Raw genomic sequence first — 20,719 nt, forward strand, 5'->3', positions numbered from 1 at the left:
GTATAAAATGATTGACAAAAATGAACAATACAATATACTGTGCTAGGCAGTAGCAGGCACTGCAGGTTCCTTGCCATCCAGAATCCTTGGGACATCCCTACCCCATTGAAGTTGAAATTTAAAATGGTTTAGGTAAGGGTTAAGGTTAGGTAGGGGTTATGGTTATGGTTAAGGTTTGGGCAAGGGTATGGTTAGAGGTAGGGGGTAGGGTTTAGGGAAGGGACGTCCCAAGGATCGACGCAGTGCCTGCTGTGATTGGGCGAGATTTCACAATGCAGTGGACTGCCAGAGAGGAAGAGGCGAAGCAAAAGGTTTTACTCAGCCCAAAATCTCTCCACGAAAATAAACCCACGAGTGAGGAATTTTTGTATGGAGGTCAATGAGAGAGTGTTCAATTTGCTACGTGAGGCTTATTTGATCGAATAGAAATTGGGTTGGGTTGTTTGGAATGCACTAATATAAGTGGACGCACGTGGCATTTAATCAAAATCAAGATAAAATGACTTTATATCAGAGTTGTGTCTGTTGTCATAGAGATAGATAGAGGACTCATCATGGATATAACTTGTTTTAGCATGTACATTCCCCATGCTGTCACAGACATGATAATGGCACAGATACAGAATTTAGTTCTCTATCTATCTCTGTTGTTCACACGCGTCTCATCCCTCTCATTGGCTAGAAAGGTCCGACCTGATCTCGCCTCTTCCCAACTGCCTTCCATCTTTGAGGACAAGTATTGTTAGAGCTGTCACTTGACTATCTTGTCAATATCTTGTCAATATAATAGACAATCTTTGGGACCACTCACGTCCATTGACCCCACCCCTACAGCACCTGTTAGATGTCAATGTCATCACTCAGCAAAATCCCTGTCACTCAAGTCTGGAGCATAGCATAGAGCAATTGAAAATTCAGAACTTCTCCCGAAAGAGAGGCAAAAAAAGCAAGCAGGTTGAGCTGGCAGCAGTGAATGAGGTGCAGAGGGAAGAACAGCCAGAAAGTAAAAGTGCAGCAGCAGTGGCGTTAGCCACAGGTTTGTACAGGGTTGGTGGTAGCTAACTAACTACTCTCGCTCAGCATAAGGGTTGGCTAAAGATAATAAGCCAGTGTTAGCGCTCTGAATCCTTAATTAAAGCTGCAATTGGTAACTGATGGCAGGGGCATACTAGGTTTTATAGATCTGTCATTCTCATTGAAAGCAAAACTAAGAAGCAGTAGATCGGGTCTATGTGGACTACTTCTATGCTTCCTGTTCTTAAGTTTCGTTTTTTGCATCTTTTACTTTCATTTTGGAAAACTAAATAACTAAATAATGCAGATGAGCCAAGGATGATGACAGATGCAACAGCAGGCTATATAGTGGAGCACTTAGGACATCTTGGTAACCGGATTCCCGCTATTCAACCCTAGTATGCCCCTGCCATCAACTCCATTATAATGAATCCCAAGCTCTTTTGTGCTTGTGCTATATAAAGCTCCCTTCAAATCAAATAACATTGTATTAGTCACATTCGCCGAATACAACAAGTGTAGACCTTACAGTGAAATGCTTACCTACATGCCCATAACCAACAATGAGGTTAAAAAATATATGAATAAGAATAAGAAATAAATGGAACAAGTAATTAAAGAGCAGCAACATTATGTACAAAATAAGTAATTTTGTTATGAATATCATTCGATCAAATATGGGGCTGGTTGTCACAAGTGGACAGAGTGTGTTTGATAGCTTATAACTCCGTGCTGGAATTTCAAGCCAAGACCTTGGTCTTTCTCCCAATATTAAAAAGATTATTGTAAGATATACTGGTGCAGCTAGAAAGAGAGGGGAAAAGATTGCCAGCTTTGTGGTTAGATTGTAGGTGAACAACATATTGAAAATACAGACGCCTTAAGCTATGTGTCCAAATGATATGTAATCTGCCATTAGCGGGTAGAACTGATAAAATGAAATTCATCTTAGAGGTCTTATAAGTTATTCCATTCTACATGTATTTTGGGGGGGGGCTCGTGTCTATTCATATAGCCTAGGGGCTATGTTGATTCTTATCTGTCATGTTTGCCCAGGTAGTAACTTTAAACTAAATCATGCAGATGAGCCAAGGATGAGGACAGATGAGAACAGCAGGCCAGTGGAGCACTTAGAACATCAGCAGCCAGTGGCAACTGGTAGGGAAGAGGATGGTTTAGGTGACCCAGACACAGGCTGAAAACAAGTTAAGATACCCCAGTAACCCCTTGGCTGTTTTGAATTGCAAAACTAAAGAGACACACCAGACAAGACACATAGACAGCAACAGAAAAATAGATGATGGAGAGAGACACACCAGACAAGACACAGAGACAGCAACAGAAGAATAGGCGATGGAGAGAGACACACCAGACAAGACACAGAGACAGCAACAGAAGAATAGGCGATGGAGAGAGACACACCACTTTTTCTGCTGGGACTCTAAGAGCTAAGGAGCGTTTTTTAAGTAGAGGCCAGCGGAGCACAGGTGCTTGCATATTGCGCAAGAGACAGAGGCTATAAAGTTAGAAGCTTATTATGCATAACCCATCATTCATTAGCTAAATGTATAATTAGAAAACAAGGTGACCCCCGAAAACCAGATGGAGATGGGTAAATTAGATGCGCATTCAGTCTTTATATTACAGTAGCATAGGCTATGCTGCATCAAATGTTGGCATACCTGTCACAAGAAGTTACCATGATGAGATGATAGCTCTACATGCATTGTGAACTGTGCTCCATACTGAGATGGGTCTGTCCCCACCCTGAGCGTTAATTCATCATGCAGAGGCCGTAGAGAAGTCAGATTAATATTGCATATACAGATATATTGTATATACTGTAATTTAGCCGTTCCATTTCACCCCATGTTGTTCATATAAATAATTTTTTAGAATTTACCAGTTTCTCACAGTTTGTTATCCTGGGAAAAGGGATTGGTTTTGGGCGGTAAATCATGGTAAATCTTGGTAACCGGATTCCCGCTATTCAACCCTAGTATGCCCCTGCCATCAACTCCATTATAATGAATCCCAAGCTCTTTTGTGCTTGTGCTATATAAAGCTCCCTTCAAATCAAATAAGGTTTTATTAGTCACATGTGCCGAATACAACAAGTGTAGACCTTACAGTGAAATGCTTACCTACATGCCCCTAACCAACAATGAGGTTTAAAAAAATATGAATAAGAATAAGAAATAAAGGAATAAAGTAATTAAAGAGCAGCAACATTATGTACAAAATCAGATAAAAATAAGTTACAAACAACGGAAACAAAACGTTAAGAAAACAGTTGGTTAGGAGCACATAAAACGTCAGCCATCTTCTCACACACATATTTTTTCTGTCACACACCCCCACACGCACACATACTGTACATGTGCAAAGACATGCATACACACACACACACATTTACTCAAAATTGCATACAGTCTGTTATTCTCATGGCTTAAAATGCAGAATTTTGTTATGAATATCATTCGATCAAATATGGGGCTGGTTGTCACAAGTGGACAGAGTGTGTTTGATAGCTTATAACTCCGTGCTGGAATTTCAACCCAAGACCTTGGTCTTTCTCCCAATATTAAAAAGATTATTGTAAGATATACTGGTGCTGAGAAATACACACTAGAGTAAAAAGTGTGACAACCAACCCCGACCTTCCCTACGGTTTTACATAACTCAACCTGGGGCCCACCAACAGTGCCACTGATAATGTTGGCAGAGGTAAATAAATAAATGAGGCTGAAAAGATAAATCACCTCCCTATCCTTCGACTATGTGGGGGGAAGATGATGGATGGCATGGGAGTCAACTGTGAAGGTTTGATGACTTTGGGGCTTTGGTAGGTAAACCGTTTCTTCCTCCTGTAAGCCCTTTGTTTTATCACATTCTCAACTCTCTGCTTGCTTCCACAATACTATGTGCAACCCTCCCTCACGTTTATTTTTTATGTGCTGACACATTCACTGTCATCTCGGTTAAAAATGTCCTGTGGTCTGGTGGGGCTTCACGCTCTTCCCTCCCCCTCACTCTCAGTCTTATATTATTCATCAGGATTCCTTTAGAAGCGACACTCTCCTTAAAGCAAATTCACCCCTCTGCTTCGCGTTTGTTACACCTTAGCCCAGTCCCTGAGGCAGCAGATGTAGAGAAAGAAAGAGAGAGTTCAGTGTGTGTGTGTGTGTGTGTGTGTGTGTGTGTGTGTGTGTGTGTGTGTGTGTGTGTGTGTGTGTGTGTGTGTGTGTGTGTGTGTGTGTGTGTGTGTGTGTGCGTGTGCGTGTGTGTGTGTGGGAGAGAGTAAAAAATGTGAGGAAAATGCTGAGATGACAGTGTGTGCTTGCATGTGTGCGTGAGAGAGAGAAAGAGTGTGAGAGCATTCGTGTGTGTCTATGTGTACCAGTGTGTTGTTAGTCGGCCAATCAGAGCACCACTCCAGAGCTGCAGCAGGCAAGTGAGGCAGCAACCTGGCGGATTGGGGAGATGACTCCACTGAGGTGGATTGGGAGCAGCAGTAGACAGATAGGGGAGAATCTGTTCACAGCTCACTGTTCACACACCTTATCATCTGTTTGGAGAAGAAAGGTAAGGGCAAATTGTTCAGCACTTTCAATCCATCTCTCTCTCTCTCTGTTGTCATAGCTTTCACATCTGCTATGGTCTGTCGTGCTACTGCTGCTGCCTCTGCTGTTGGATCCTCTGAAGCTGCTTTTGCCTGTGGTGAGCGCTGCTACTGTGAAAAAGTGTGAGTTCATTTATGTTTTATTCACGCTGCTTCAGAGCCTCTCTATACGGCCAGGGAAATGCAAGAATGAGAACCCTGCTGCCATATTTTCAATGGTTTTATTGTTTGAGCTTTATTGGAGGTGTCCTTTTTATTATCACCAAGGTATATATCAAATTACCATAGTACTTTTCATAGGCACTCATAGCTCCAGCTCTCAGATGGAACTAAACAGGAGAGTGGAATCCTGTGGAATAATTTCACTGCTCCATGATCAATTCACTGCAGTCTAGCAATTGGCTGTGTTAGTGCCTCAAAATATGTAACTGGCTAAAGAACAATAAAATATGTGATGGTTCTGCTGAAAAATATCCACCTAATGTGTAGAGGAAGAGTTGAATTTCTGCAGGTGCTGATTTGTATAGAATACATAAGGGTGTATGTAGGCTGCTATTCTAAAATGTCATGTAGTGTCTTTGTCAGCTGCAGCTCATTACCTTATGATTAGAGAGATCCATGCTAAATGTATGCATAATTCCCTCCATTGAAATGCCAAAGGAATTCTCCTGAGTTCTATTTGATCCAGGGGGGGAGGTTTAAAAGACTCACTGGGACAGTATGTCTCTGCTAGCTACTTTAGTAGATACCTCTTCACTAATGCCTTATGCAGTAGGGGATGTCAATGACTCAATGTGCCAGACCCACGTCAAGCTTTCCCTTGAGTCATTCTCTGTATACTGCTAATCCTGTAATGAGCAATCATTCTCACCGTCCTCTCCTGAGATTTACTAAAACTCCACAAGGGGTGGTCTTTCCTCCTTTCCTCGTCCTCGAGTCTCCACAGAGGGAAGAGAATATTGGAAGCCAAGTCAAGTGAGATTCTTGGTGGGGAGCAAAAACCACCTGCTTGGTTTTGTAGATCTCAAACCCTGAGAGATGAGTCTTGTGAAAGACATATTTGTGCTAATCTCATTTGACCAGTATGTGGTGCATTCATGTTGGTCCTGTAATGTCTTACTCCCACTATAACCAGCGTTGTCAGGGAAGATAGTTCATGGTTGTCTACAGAAATACCTCAAAATTTCATTGTTGCCAAACTTCCAACAACAAGCAGGATGTAGCATTTACAGAGATTTTGTCTTTGCTGAGTGCAATTGTTATCAGATCTTGTAAACAAATGGCCAGATGAACAAAACACAACAGACCTTTGTCTTGAAAAGACCTACAGTATAAACGTCCAAATATAAAGCTGCACTTACAGCAAGGCAAGGGTCCAAGCTTTTGAGCATAAAAGTAGTAAGCTGAGTGTGTGTATTTGAGGTTAAGCCCAGCTAGCTACTGTATCCTCCAGTAGCCTAGTGTTGAGGGCAATGCCCTGACATGCCCGAAGCTGTGTTAGCTAGTGACTTGATATTGAAGTGCAAGGCCAGCCTTCTCAGTCATAGATACTGTAGTGAAGTGACCAGTAATTGTATTTCTCTAGCATACATCTAATTTTATGTTGCTGGCTTGGGATAGGTAAAATCTATTTTCAGGCTAGTAGCTGATTTAGCTAGTTAGCTGTAAGCTACAGATTGGCTTAGCTGTACAGCATGGCTAAGTATAATTAAAATCATAATTATCCTTAGAGTCCGACATGACTCTTGAACTTAGTGCAGGAGAAAAAGGGGAGGCATATGCATAGGTCTAAGCCACAGTTCACAACTCGTCATAATGTAAGCCACAGCCTCAGATGTAGTCTCAAGGTCCACAGAGTATTTCTCTCCAATTAGCATCATAATTAGCAACATTAGAAACGAATCAATTGCTAATCTGTTTTGTGGCCCTCAACTAATCAGAATGAATAGTTGCAACACCCTTACCCTTGAATTGCATACAAGGACAATCAATTAACTATTTTCTATTTAAAAAATCCTGGTATATTTGTAGAAAATATTGGATATTTGATTCATATGCTGTTAGCCTGGAATCATGTTTAGCCATACTGCAAAAGACAGATGTGGGTGTTTTCAGGGTAGAAGTTTCCTATTTCCTGAAATTGAGCGTAGAGAGAGAACCTGCAGAGCAATATCCACTATATTTCAATGACAGTTATCTGTAGCTACATGTATTTCTGCTGACACTCTTAACTCAACCATGTTGAGGGATGTAGCAATAGAATGAATATCCTGTGTGAACCTAGTGCTTATAGCAACAATTGCCCATGCTACAGTGCCTTCAGAAAGTTTACATACCCCTTGACTTATTCAACCTTTTTGTTGTGTTACAGCTTGAATTCAAATTGTATTAAATACAGTCGAAGTCGGAAGTTTACGTACACCTTAGCCAAATACATTTAAACTCCGTTTTTCACAATTCCTGACATTTAGTAAAAATTCCCGGTCTAAGGTCAGTTAGGATCACCACTTTATTTTAAGAATGTGAAATGTCAGAATAATAGTAGAGAGAATTATTTATTTCAGATTTTATTTCTTTCATCACATTCCCAGTGGGTCAGAAGTTTACATACACTCAATTAGTATTTAGTAGCATTGCCTTTAAATTGTTTAACTTGGGTCAAACGTTTCAGTTACCCTTCCACAAGCTTCCCACAATAAGTTGGGTGAATTCTGGCCCATTCCTCCTGACAGAGCTGGTGTAACTGAGTCAGGTTTGTAGGCCTCCTTGCTCGCACACCCTTTTTCAGTTCTGCCCACACATTTTCTATAGGATTGAGGTCAGGGCTTTGTGCTGGCCACTCCAATACCTTGACTTTGTAGTCCTTAAGCCATTTTGCCACAACTTTGGAAGTATGCTTGTGGTCATTGTCCATTTGGAAGACCCATTTGCGAACCAGCTTTAACATCTGATGTCTTGAGATGTTGCTTCAATATATCCACATAATTTTCATTCTTCATAATGCCATCTATTTTGTGACGTGCAACAGTCCCTCCTGCAGCAAAGCACCCCCAAAATATGATGCTGCCACCCCGTGCTTCACGGTTGGGATCGTGTTCTTCGGCTTACAAGCCTCCCCCTTTTTCCTTCAAACATAACAATGGTCATTATGGCCAAACAGTTCTATTTTTGTTTCTTCAGAGCAGAGGACATTTCTCCAAAAAGTACGATCTTTGTGCACATGTGCAGTTGCAAAACGTAGTCTGGATTTGTTATGGTGGTTTTGGAGCAGTGGCTTCTTCCTTGCTGAGTGGCCTTTCAGGTTATGTCGATATAGGACTTGTTTTACTGTGGATATAGATACTTTTGTACCTGTTTCCTCCAGCATCTTCACGGGGTCCTTTACTGTTGTTCTGGGATTGATTTGCACTTTTCGCGCCAAAGTACGTTCATCTCTGAACGGCATGATGGCTGCGTGGTCCCATGGTGTTTATACTTGCGTACTATTGTTTGTACAGATGAACGTGGTACCTTCAGACGTTTGGAAATTGGTCCCAAGGATGAACCAGACTTCTGTGGATGTCTACAACTTTTTTTCTGAGGTCTTGGCTAATTTGTTTTGATTTTCCCATGATGTCAAGCAAAGAGGCACTGAGTTTGTAGGTAGGCCTTGAAATACATCCCAGGTACACCTCCAATTGACTCAAATTATGTCAATTAGCCTATCAGAAGTTTCTAAAGCCATGACATCATTTTCTGGAATTATCCAAGCTGTTTAAAGGCACAGCCAACTTAGTGTATGTAAACTCTGACCACTGGAATTGTGATACAGTGAATTGTAAGTGAAATCATCTTTCTGTAAACAATTGTTGAATTACTTGTGGCATGCACAAAGTAGATGTCCTAATCGACTTGCCAAAACTATAGTTTGTTAACAAAAAATGTGTGGAGTGGTTGAAAAACTAGTTTTAATGACTCCAACCTAAGGAAATGTAAACTTCCAACTTCAAGTGTATATATTTTTTCTCACCATCTACACAAAATACCCCATAATGACAGAGTACAATTTTTTTTTCAAATGTATTGAAATTGAAATACAGAAATATTTCATTTACATAAGTATTCCCACGCCTGAGTCAATACTTTGTAGAAGCGCCTTTGACAGCGATTACAGCTGTGAGTCTTTCTAGGTAGGTCTCTAAGAGTTTTTCACACCTAGATTGTGCAATATTTGCCCATTATTCTTTACATTCTTCAAGACTTGGCACATTGGTTGTTGGTCATTGGTAGACAACCATTTTCAGGTCTTGCCTTAGATCTTCAAGTAGATTTAAGTCAAAATTGTAACTTGGCCACTCAGGAAATGTCACTGTCTTCTTGGTAAGCAACTCCAGTGTAGATTTGGCCTTGTGTTTTAGGTTATTGTCCTGCTGAAATGTGAACTCATCTCCCAGTGTCTGGTGGAAAGCAGACTGAACCATGATGCATGTTTTGAAATATGTGTATAATACAAATATGCTTCCTTGTTTTTGCTCTGTCAATTAGGTTAGTATTGTGGAGTTACTACAATGTTGTTGATCCATCCTCAGTTTTCTCCTGTCACAGCCATTAAACTCTGTCGCTGTTTTAAAGTCACCTTTGGCCTCATGGTGAAATCCCTGAGCGGTTTTCTTCCTCTCTGGCAACTGAGTTAGGAAGGATGCCTGTATCCTATTGATACACCATCCAAAGCCTAATTAATAACTTCAGCATGCTCAAAGGGATATTCAATGTCTGCTTTTTAAAATGTTCCCAATTACCAATAGGTGCCCTTCTTTGCGAGTCATTGGAAAACCTCAGTGTTTGAAATTCATTGCTTGACTGAGGGACCGTACAGCTAATTGTATGTGTGGGGTACAGAAATAAGGTAGTCATTCAAAAATAATTTTAAAAACTATTTTTGCACACAGAGTCCATGCAACTTATTATGTGACTTGTTAAGCAAATGTTTACTCCTGAACTTATTTAGGCTTGCCATAACCAAGGTGTTAAATACTTATTGACATACAACATTTCAGCTTTTCATTGTTAATTCATTTGTAAAAAATTGGAAATACATAATCCCACTTTGACATTATGGGACATTGTGTGTAGGCCAGCGACAAATCATCTAGATGTAATCTATTTTAAATGCAGGCTGTAACACAACAAAATGTGGAAAAAGTCAAAGGGTATGAAAACCTCTGAAGGCAATGTATATATTTCTGTCCATTATATACTGTATATATACGTTATAAAGTGGGTGAAACAGTATGTGAACATTATCAAAGTGAGCAATGTTCAATGACTCCATGTACTGTATACTGAACAAAAATATTAATGCAACATGCAACAAGATTTCACTGAGTTACAGTTCATATAAGACATTTTAGGACCTAATCTGTGGATTTCACATGATTGGGAATAAAGATATGCATCTGTTGGTCACAGATACTTTACAAAAATAATAGGGGCGTGAATCAGAAAACCAGCCAGTATCTCATGCAGCGTGACACATCTCCTTCGCATAGATTTGATCAGGCTGTTGATTGTGGCCTGTCTGATGTTGTCCCACTCCTCTTCAATGGCTGTGTGAAGTTGCTGGATATTGGCGGGAACTGGAATACGCTGTCATACATGTCAGTTCAGAACATCCCAAACATGCTTAATGGGTGACATGTCTGGTGAATATGCAAGCCATGGAAGAACTGGGACATTTTCAGCTTCCAGGAATTGTGTACAGATCCTTGTGACATGGGGCCGTGCATTATCATGCTGAAACATGAGGTGATGGCACGCCAATGGGCTTCAGGATCTCATCACGTTATCTCTGTGCATTCAAATTCCCCTCGATAAAAAGCAATTGTGTTCTTTGTCCATACCTTATGACTGCCCATACCATAACCACATCGCCACCATGTGCACTCTGTTCACAACATTGACATCAGAAACCGCACGCCCACACAATGGAAACCAGGTTTCATCCATGAAGAGCACAGTTCTCCAGCATGCCAGTGGCCACACAGATGAGTTTCCATTCGACGGTTTCAAACTGTTTGTGCATTAATTATTCGGTTGTGCAAACCCACAGCTTCATCAGAAAAAATAAGAAACCGGCACACTGTTCTTGGTGGTATCACTGCTCTTTAATAAGCTTTACATATCGGCCTCAAGGCCTTTGTCAGAGCCCATTGTGAGTTTTTTTAATTAGCTCCCTTTTGTAGACATAGCTCCATGGATGCATTGAATAGATGTGGGTGGAGCTATGTCTACATAAGGGAGCTAATTGAAAAAAGGCACAAAAGCTCTGACAAAGGCCTTGAGGCCGATACATAAAGCTTATTAAAGAGCAGTGATACTAGCAAGAGCAGTTTCTTCTTTTTTCTCATCTTATTCAAGAGTTACCATGCACCTGCAACACAGATAGCTCAGATGTGAGAGTGGCTATAGAATTTTGAATCAGCTGTCCGGGTGACTGGTCTCAGTGACCCGGGTGAAGAAGTAGGATGTGGAGGTCCTGGGCTGGCATGGTTACACGTGGTCTGTGGTTGTGAGGCCAATTGGACGTGCTGACAAATTCTCTAAAATGCCATTGGGAGGCGGCTTATGGTCGAGAAATTAACATTAACATTGACAACAGCTCTGGTTGACATCCCTGCAGTCAGCTTGTCAATTGCACGCTCCTTTAAAACTTGAGATATCGGTGACATTGTGTTGTGTGACGAAACTGCACATTTTAGAGTGGCCTTTTAATGCCCCCAGCACAAGGTCCACCTGTGTAATGATCATGGCGTTTGATAAGCTTCTTGATAAGCCACACCTGTTAGGTGGATGGATCATCTTTGCAAAGGAGAAATGCTCACTAAAAGGCATGTGAAGAAATGTGTGAGAAATAAGCTCTTTGTCCATCTGGAACATTTATTTTATTTCAGCTCATGGAACATGGGACCAACATTTTACATGTTGGGTTTATGTTCTTGTTCAGTATACATAGGGCAGCTGTCTCTATGGTGCATGGTAGAGTACTGGGTGGTAGCTGGATAGAACAGTGACTAAGGTTCAGAGCAGGGTTGGCTAGTGGTGATTATTTAACAGTCTGATGGCCTGGAGATAGAAGCTGTTTCTCAGTCTCTCAGTCCCAGCTTCAATGCACCTGCCATGTGTTCACCTTCTAGACGGTAACAGGGTGAACAGGATGTGGCTCGGGTAGCTGAGGTCTTTAATGATCTTCTTGACCTTCCTGTGACACTGGGTGCTGTAGATGTCCTGGAGGGCGGGCAGTGTGCCCCAGTTGATGCGTTCGGCTGACTGCACAGTGTTGGTGCATGGTGTTGAAGACTGAGCTGTAGCCACACGCATGGATAGTTATTGATTGATGTGAACATCACCCTAATGGTGTCACAAGTTTAAATGAATTGTTTTCTGTAGTTAATGATTAGAAAATTTAAAATCTGTTTCTGAATGTATGTAGTATTTGCAATACACAAATACTGGAATGTGTGTGCTTGAACGGTGTTGTACATCCAGGTAACATGGAAAGGCACTATCACTGACCCACCAGTGCTCTTTTCATGCTCACTTGACAAATTAAGCTTCAAATTGAGCCTAATGTAAAGACAAGGCACGAGCGGCAGAACGGTGAAATTAAATTATTTTATAATTGCAGTAAGTACACTAGTGATATTCAGTTAGAATGAGGACAGCCACCCTTTTATAACATGGAATTTCATAGACATGGACTGCTGTTGGAATATGCATTGGGAATGAGATCATGCATTTGTGAAGGCTAAAGATGTTATGTAGCAGTGTACTTTCAGTATACCTGCTTTTCACTCTCCACTTCCCATCACAGAGAAATCCTCATTTGTATCTACAATACTATACTGTATGTGGTGCGTGGGTGGTATTGTAGAAAAACATACAAACACATAATTCAAGAAAACATGCAACACTAGCCCATGCTATAGGTTGACAAATAACACAAATTTAGCCATTAATCATTTCAAGGATGGTCACACACATCCTTGTTGTTGTCATTGCACAATTAACTGTGCTTCACGTATAATCTGTTGTTATTGGTCTTTTGACATTTCAGAGTTAGTTTGTATTATTGCAATGCAGACATAGAAACAAAGAAGACGTAACCATAGCATCCATTGACAAGCCTCTGTGCCGCCTCACATCAAACATTTATCACTTGCAAATTGTTTGTGTTGGACTGTTTTTCGACTAAGCTTGGCTGGTACTCTGCTGACAGGTGGACTGATTGAAGGTTTGTGGAAATGCATCAGAAAATAGCACAGTTGTGTAACAAATCAAAACCTAAGGAAAGGAAATCACAAAATGCTTTCCTGAGTGGCAGAGGCATAACAAGTCTTGTCACATGTGCTGTATATATAATTCTTTATTTTACAAAGTGATATGTTTTTTCCCCAGATTGTTTTCTCACACAAAATATAAAAATAACTGAATCATTCAAAAGTATTTAAAGTACAATATTAACAGCAACTGGAAGTTAGAACCACATCTCTGCTTGTGTGAGGGTGTTTACCAAGTGACAAATGTTCTGTAAGAGTGTCATAGATTGTGAGAATCAAATGCTCTTAAGCAGCTTGTCATTGTAATATACTCTGACAAAGACTGCAGAAAATAATGTCCTCAAAATGCTATTATGGCCAGTTGTGGCTCTCCTGCTTTCAAAAAGCCATTTTAAAATGGATGTCTTTCGGGGGTGAGGTATGACAGAGACAACTTAGCCTTTTCAGCTCAGACTCAGCAGTGTAGTTTTGAATCCTCTGGCTTGCATCCGAAGCAGACAGAAATACTCAATTCATACACACAGTTGAAATTGACTCTCAGAAATCAGGTCAAAATGAGAAAAGAACATTGTGGAAAAGAATATTGTGCTTCTATAAATGAGTCAAAGTGTAATATCGGAGTAGTCATTCCATCAAATTGCATTAGGGGATTTCACAGCAAGAAAAACATGACTCATTATTCCTGTTTCCTTAATATCGTTTCTTCTTATCTTTTCAAGGGGAAACAACACGGCAACCTGCTCAGACCAGACCACTCATGAAATCTCCTGAGGATCCTCTGAGCAAATGAACAACCAGCTCTTTTCCCCTCTGTCCAACATGGAAATTAACCTTGGTTCTAATCCCTAGTGTACAGACTGAAATAAACCATGGACTTTAGGAGAAATCTCTGGACTGGTCTGATCTGCACCTAGTACTGTCTTACTGTCGAGACGCTGTTGTGGCCTCTTGGTACACTGTTTGCCAAGGTACAGTGGAGGACTTAGAGAAGCATACATTCTCTACCATGAGAATTCCTGCCACCACTGCCTGCCTCTGCCCTTTGCTGATCTGCCTGTGCTTTGTCCAGAGGAGTTATGGGACGTCCCAGCCCAGGCCCAACGTCAGAGCACCCAGGAACCAAACCAAACACCTAGACGGAGAGAAGGACGTGCACCATCGGCCCAAGAGGGGCTGGATATGGAACCAGTTCTTCGTTTTAGAGGAACATATTGGACCAGAAATCCAGCATGTTGGAAAGGTATGCTATTCATCGTCTCCTTCAATGGCATTCATTTGATGTGAGGGATTTTCATGCAAAGAGGAAAACAGTAGGCCTACATATTGCACTCCGTAGGTGGTTTTGCATAATGCAAAGTCTATGATTGTAACTGTACCTGGTTGTGCATACAGTAGCAACAGCCGTTTGAGAACAATGTTGCACCAGGTTAAGTAAGACGTACATTTACGCTTAGAGCAATTTCCTTTCTTTTGGAAAAGATTTAGAGTTTATAGCTTTAATCTCTGTTTACTTTCAGCAAACATATATACATTTCTACTCACTATGATAAATAATTCAAATGGGTAAGCTTATTATACAACAAAACATTTTTTATATACTGTATATACAGTTGAAGTCGGAAGTTTACATACACTTGGGGGAGAACAAGTATTTGATACACTGTTGATTTTGCAGGTTTTCCCAACTTACAAAGCATGTAGAGGTCTGTAATTTCTATCATATGTATGCTTCAACTGTGAGAGACGGAATGACATAAGTATTTGATACATCAGAAAAGCAGAACTTAATATTTGGTACAGAAACCTTTGTTTGCAATTACCGAGATCATACGTTTCCTGTAGTTCTTGACCAGGTTTGCACACACTGCAGCAGGGATTTTGGCCCACTCCTCCATACAGACCTTCTCCAGATCCTTCAGGTTTTGGGGCTGTCGCTGGGCAATACGAACTTTCAGCTCCCTCCAAAGATTTTCTATTGGGTTCAGGTCTGGAGACTGGCTAGGCCACTCCAGGACCTTGAGATGCTTCTTACGGAGCCACTCCTTAGTTGCCCTGGCTGTGTGTTTCGGGTCGTTGTCATGCTGGAAGACCCAGCCACGACCCATCTTCAATGTTCTTACTGAGGGAAGGAGGTTGTTGGCCAAGATCTCGCGATGCAGTCGTCCTGTCCCCTTTGCAGAAAAGCATCCCCAAAGAATGATGTTTCCACCTCCGTGCTTCATGGTTGAGATGGTGTTATTGAGGTTGTACTCATCTTTCTTCTTCCTCCAAACATGGCGAGTGGAGTTTAGACCAAAAAGCTATATTTTTGTCTCATCAGACCACATGACCTTTTCCCATTCCTCCTCTGGATCATCCAGATGGTCATTGGCAAACTTCAGACCGGCCTGGACATGCGCTGGCTTGAGCAGGGGGACCTTGCGTGCGCTGCAGGATTTTAATCCATGACGGTGTAGTGTGTTACTAATGGTTTTCTTTGACACTGTGGTCCCAGCTCTCTTCAGGTCATTGACCAGGTCCTGCCATGTAGTTCTGGGCTGATCCCTCACCTTCCTCATGATCATTGATGCCCCACGAGGTGAGATCTTGCATGGAGCCCCAGACCGAGGGTGATTGACAGTCATCTTGAACTTCTTCCATTTTCTAATAATTGCGCCAACAGTTGTTGCCTTCTCACCAAGCTGCTTGCCTATTGTCCTGTAGCCCATCCCAGCCTTGTGCAGGTCTACAATCTTTTCCCTGATGTCCTTACACAGCCCCCTGGTCATGGCCATTGTGGAGAGGTTGGAGTCTGTTTGATTGAGTGTGTGGACAGGTGTATTTTATACAGGTAACGAGTTCAAACAGGTGCAGTTAATACAGGTAATGAGTGGAGAACAGGAGGGATTCTTAAAGAAAAACTAACAGGTCTATGAGAGCCGGAATTCTTACTGGTTGGTAGGTGATCAAATACTTATGTCATGCAATAAAATGCAAATTAATTACTTAAAAATCATACAATGGGATTTTCTGGATTTTGTTTTAGATTCCGTCTGTCACAGTGGAAGTGTACCTATGATCAAAATTACAGACCTCTACATGCTTTGTAAGTAGGAAAACCTGCAAAATCGGCAGTGTCTCAAATACTTGTTCTCCCCACTGTAGGTTGGAGTCATTAAAACTTCAACCACTCCACAAAAAAACTATAGCTTTGGCAAGTCGGTTAGGACATCTACTTTGTTCATGACACAAGTAATTTTTCCAACAATTGTTAACAGACAGATTATTACACTTGTAATTCACTGTATCACAATTCCAGTGGTCAGAAGTTTATATACACTAAGTTGACTGTGCCTTTAAACAGCTTGGAAAATTCCAGAAAATTATGTCATGGCTTTAGAAACTTCTGATAGGCTAATTGACATAATTTGAGTCAATTGGAGGTGTACCTGTGGATGTATTTCAAGGCCTACCTTCAAACTCAGTGCCTCTTTGCTTGACATCATGGGGAAATCAAAAGAAATCGGCCAAAAAATCAGCCAGAAATTGCAAATCAATCCCACAACAATAGCTGTGAAGATGCTGAAGGAAACAGGTACAAAAGTATCTATATCCACAGTAAAACAAATCGACATAACCTAAAAGGCCGCTCAGCAAGGAAGAGGCCACTGCTCCAAAACCGCCATAAAAAAGCCAGACTATGGTTTGCAACTGCACATGGGGACAAAAATCGTACTTTATGGAGAAATGTCCTCTGGTCTGATGAAACAAAATTAGAACTGTTTGGCCATATTGACCATCATTATGTTTGGAGAAAAAGTGGGAGGCTTGCAAGCCGAAGAACACGATCCCAACCGTGAAGCACGGGGGTGGCCGAATCCTGTTGTTGAGGTGCTTTGCTGCAAGATAAAATAAATAAAATGGCACCGGAAGAAATGGCAGCAGTTTCATGGGCGCCCAAACAATTGTGCTATTATGTGGGTTTTTTCGCGTTATTTGTAACTTATTTTGTACATAATATTTCTGCAACCGTATCTTACGGCAAAAAAAGAGCTTCTGAATATCAGGACAGTGATCACTCACCTCGGATTAGATGAAGATTTTTTCTACAACAAGGACGACACACAAGACATTCTCCAAACACCCCACAGGGCTGACATCCCCGTTATTTGCAAGAGGAAGCGAAGCAGGTACAGAGGACAAAGAGCAGGATGCCTGGTCAGGACCCGGAGAAGGCGACTGGGAAAGCTGCCGTTGACCTCAATACTACTCGCCAACGTACAATCATTGGACAAGAAATTTGTCAAGGTACGATCACGAATATCCTACCAACGGGACACTGAAATATCCTATGTTTCACGGAATCGTGGCTGAATGACGACATGGATATTCATCTAGCGGGATATACACTGCACCGGCAAGATAGAACAGAAAACTCCGGTAAGACGAGGGGGGGCGGTCTGTGCATATTTGTAAACAACAGCTGATGCACAAAATCTAAGGAAGTCTCTAGATTTGCTCGCCTGAAGTAGATAAATTGCAGGCCCCACTACTTGCCTAGATAAATCCTGCTATGCCCTGCGACTAACCATCAAACAGGCAAAGCGTCAATACAGGGCTAAGATTGAATCACTCTACACCAGCTCCAACACTCATCTTATGTGGCAGGGCTGGCAAACTATTACAGATTACAAAGGGAAGCACAGCCGCGAGCGGCCCAGTGACACGAGCCTACCAGATGAGCTAAATCACTTCTATGCTCGCTTCGAGGCAAGCAACACTGAGGCATGATTGAGAGCATCAGCTTTTCCGGACAACTGTGTGGTCAACATACACAAGGCTGCGAGGCCAGATGGATTACCAGGACGTGTGCTCCGGGCATGTGCTGACCAACTGGCAGGTGTCTTCACTGACATTTTCAACATGTGCCTGATTGAGTCTGTAATACCTACATGTTTCAAGCAGACCACCATAGTCCCTGTGCCCAAGAACACAAAGGCAATCTGCCTAAATGACTACAGACCCGTAGCACTCACGTCCGTAGCCAAGTGCTTTGAAAGGTTGGTAATGGCTCACATCAACACCATAATCCCAGAAACCCTAGACCCACTCCAGTTTACATACTGCCCAAACAGATCCACAGATGATGCAATCTCTATTGCACTCCACACTGCCCTTTCCCATCTGGACAAAAGGAACACTTTCGTGAGAATGCTGTTCATTGACTACAGCTCAGCGTTCAACACCATAGTACCCTCAAAGCTCATCACTAAGCTAAGGATCCTGGGACTAAACACCTCCCTCTGCAACTGGATCCTGGACTTCCTGACGGGCCGCCCCTAGGTGGTGAGGGTAGGTAGCAACACATCTGCCACGCTTACCCTCAACACTGGAGCTCCACAGGGGTGCGTGTTCAGTCCCCTCCTGTACTCCCCGTTCACCCACAACTGCATGAGTGTATATATACTTCTGACCCACTGGGAATTTGATGAAAGAAATAAAAACTCTACTATTATTCTGACATTTCACATTCTTAAAATAAGTGGTGATCCTAACTGACCTAAGACAGTGAATTTTTGCTTGGATTAAATGTTAGGAATTGTGAAAAACTGAGTTTAAATGTCTTTGGCTAAGCTGTATGTAAACTTCCGTAAACTGTACATACAGTACCAGTCAAAAATTTGGACACACTGACTCATTCCAATGGTTTTTCTTTATTTTTACTATTTTCTACATTGTAAAATAATAGTGAAAACATCTTAATGTTAAAAACTATGAAATAACACAAGAGTGTGCAAAGCTATCATCAAGGCAAAGGGTGGCTACTTTGAAGAATCTCACATATAACATATATTTGATTTGTTTAACACTTTTTGGGTTACTACATGATTCAATGGGTGCTATTTCACAGTTTTGATGTTTTCACTATTATTCTACAGTGTAGAAATTTGTAAAAAAAATATATAGAAAAACCTTTGAATGAGTAGGTGTGTCCAAACTTTTGACCTGTACTGTGTATGAATAAATAATTTTCTCTATGAATATGAATGGACATTTTTGTTGTTGTGATAAATTGGATAAATTGTTTGTATGGTCATGGTCAGGGTAATTAATCCTTATTGAATGCGTAAATATGCCAACATTAGGGACTGAAAGCAGTGTTACCTAACTGCTTTATTATACCGCTTACCACAGGAGCCACGTATAGTGATATTGTCTAGCAGTGGCTTCTTGAAATGCAGAAGTTATAGCAGGTGAACTAATCCACTGTGACACTGACATTGTATGACATTGACACTATGCATCAAAGGTGAGGGTTAAACTGGGGCTTGTGGGACATGTGGGATGAAAGGCTGGTAAGAGATGGCTCCAATGAATAATCCACACACACACACACACACACAGACATACATCCCCTGAGGGGGCGGACTGAGAGCTCACGTCACTCTCCTCAAAGATGCTGTGACAGTTGAAGTTTCATCTTCCACTGAGATGGTAACTTTTTAGGTGTTGATTTGGCAATGAGGGAAACATAATTAAGTATCATGTAGCCATTCTCAACAGCACAGATGCCTACATGTATCAGCTTGATGAGTTACAGTGGGCACCACAGATCAATATGATCAGTAGAAAGTGGGATGTATTTAAATGTTGGCCAACACTTTATGACCTCATTTTTTAGACTGAAAGTCTTTCAGTGTAATACGTAAATATGTATTTTTAAATTGCTTTTGGGACAGGTGAACCTAAAGCGGTTATTCCTGATGCAGACACTGTCACTGTCCTGCATATTTTGCACATTTCCAAAGTCCACACAGACATTTCTCTGCCTCCTGTCTCCCCTTAGAGGCTCAGTCAGGATGGAGTACAAATAGTGCAGTCCAGACCCAGACAGACCTGTCCTAGAAAACTGTGCTGTACTTTTCACAGATTCAGATGTGTCAGAGTGATGAATGGATAAAACAAATATTTTTATCTGAATGATCCCAACTCTGCTCTGCTATGACTAGTTAGCTATATAGCCTTCTCCTTCATCACAGCTACTGTAGACACTGAGTGTACAAAACATTAGGAACACCTTCCTAATATTGAGTTGCACTTTTTACCCTCAGAACAGTTTCAGTTCGTTGGGACATGGACTCTAAAAGGTGTCGAAGCTGTGTCAAATTGACTGGTAGTGGACCTCTACTCCGAATAGCACGTACCATCTCATCCCACAGATGCTCAATTGGATTGAGATCTGGTGACTGGGCATTACATTGCAGTAAGCTGAATTCACTTTCATGTTTGTGAAACCATTCCTGGACAATCCTACGCTTGTGGCATGGGGCATTATCCTGCGGATGTTTTTCAGATGGATACACTGCTGCCATGAAGAGATGCACCTGATTGGCAATGATGTTCAGATATCCTGTGGCATTCAAACATTGATCCACTTTTATCAAGGGGCCCTGTGTGCCATTAAAACACACCCCACATCATCACACCACCAGCAGTTTGCAATGTTGACATGAGGCATGATGGATGCATGCACTCATGTGATTTACTCCTTACCCTAGTCCTCCCATCAGCGTGAAACAGCAGGAATCGAGATTCATCAGACCAGGGAATGTTTTTCCAATTCTCCAGTGTCTAGTGTTTTCGTTCCTTAGCCCACTGCATCGCAGTTTCTTGTTATTTGCTGAAAGAAGTGGAACTCTGCCATACCCAAATCGTGTTAAGGTACGACGAGTTATGCATTCTTTTATGGGTCTTTGGGCACCAATATTGTACTTGACTGTTAGTTGAC

At 41.5% G+C, this 20,719-nt stretch overlaps 1 protein-coding gene across 1 annotated transcript in view; it reads left to right on the forward strand.

The window, feature by feature from the left end:
* Positions 1 to 4,519: 4,519 nt before the first annotated feature.
* LOC139387208 (cadherin-18-like) overlaps positions 4,520 to 20,719 on the forward strand; it is a 44,521-nt gene continuing 28,321 nt past the window's right edge. The window contains exons 1-2 of the mRNA XM_071133283.1: positions 4,520 to 4,599; positions 13,671 to 14,191. Of these exons, the coding sequence (XP_070989384.1) occupies positions 13,958 to 14,191 (234 nt within the window). The 5' untranslated portion in view covers positions 4,520 to 4,599; positions 13,671 to 13,957. The remainder of the gene's footprint in view (positions 4,600 to 13,670; positions 14,192 to 20,719) is intronic.

This window comes from Oncorhynchus clarkii, chromosome 28 (assembly GCF_045791955.1).
Source record: "Oncorhynchus clarkii lewisi isolate Uvic-CL-2024 chromosome 28, UVic_Ocla_1.0, whole genome shotgun sequence".
Taxonomy (NCBI): domain Eukaryota; kingdom Metazoa; phylum Chordata; class Actinopteri; order Salmoniformes; family Salmonidae; genus Oncorhynchus; species Oncorhynchus clarkii.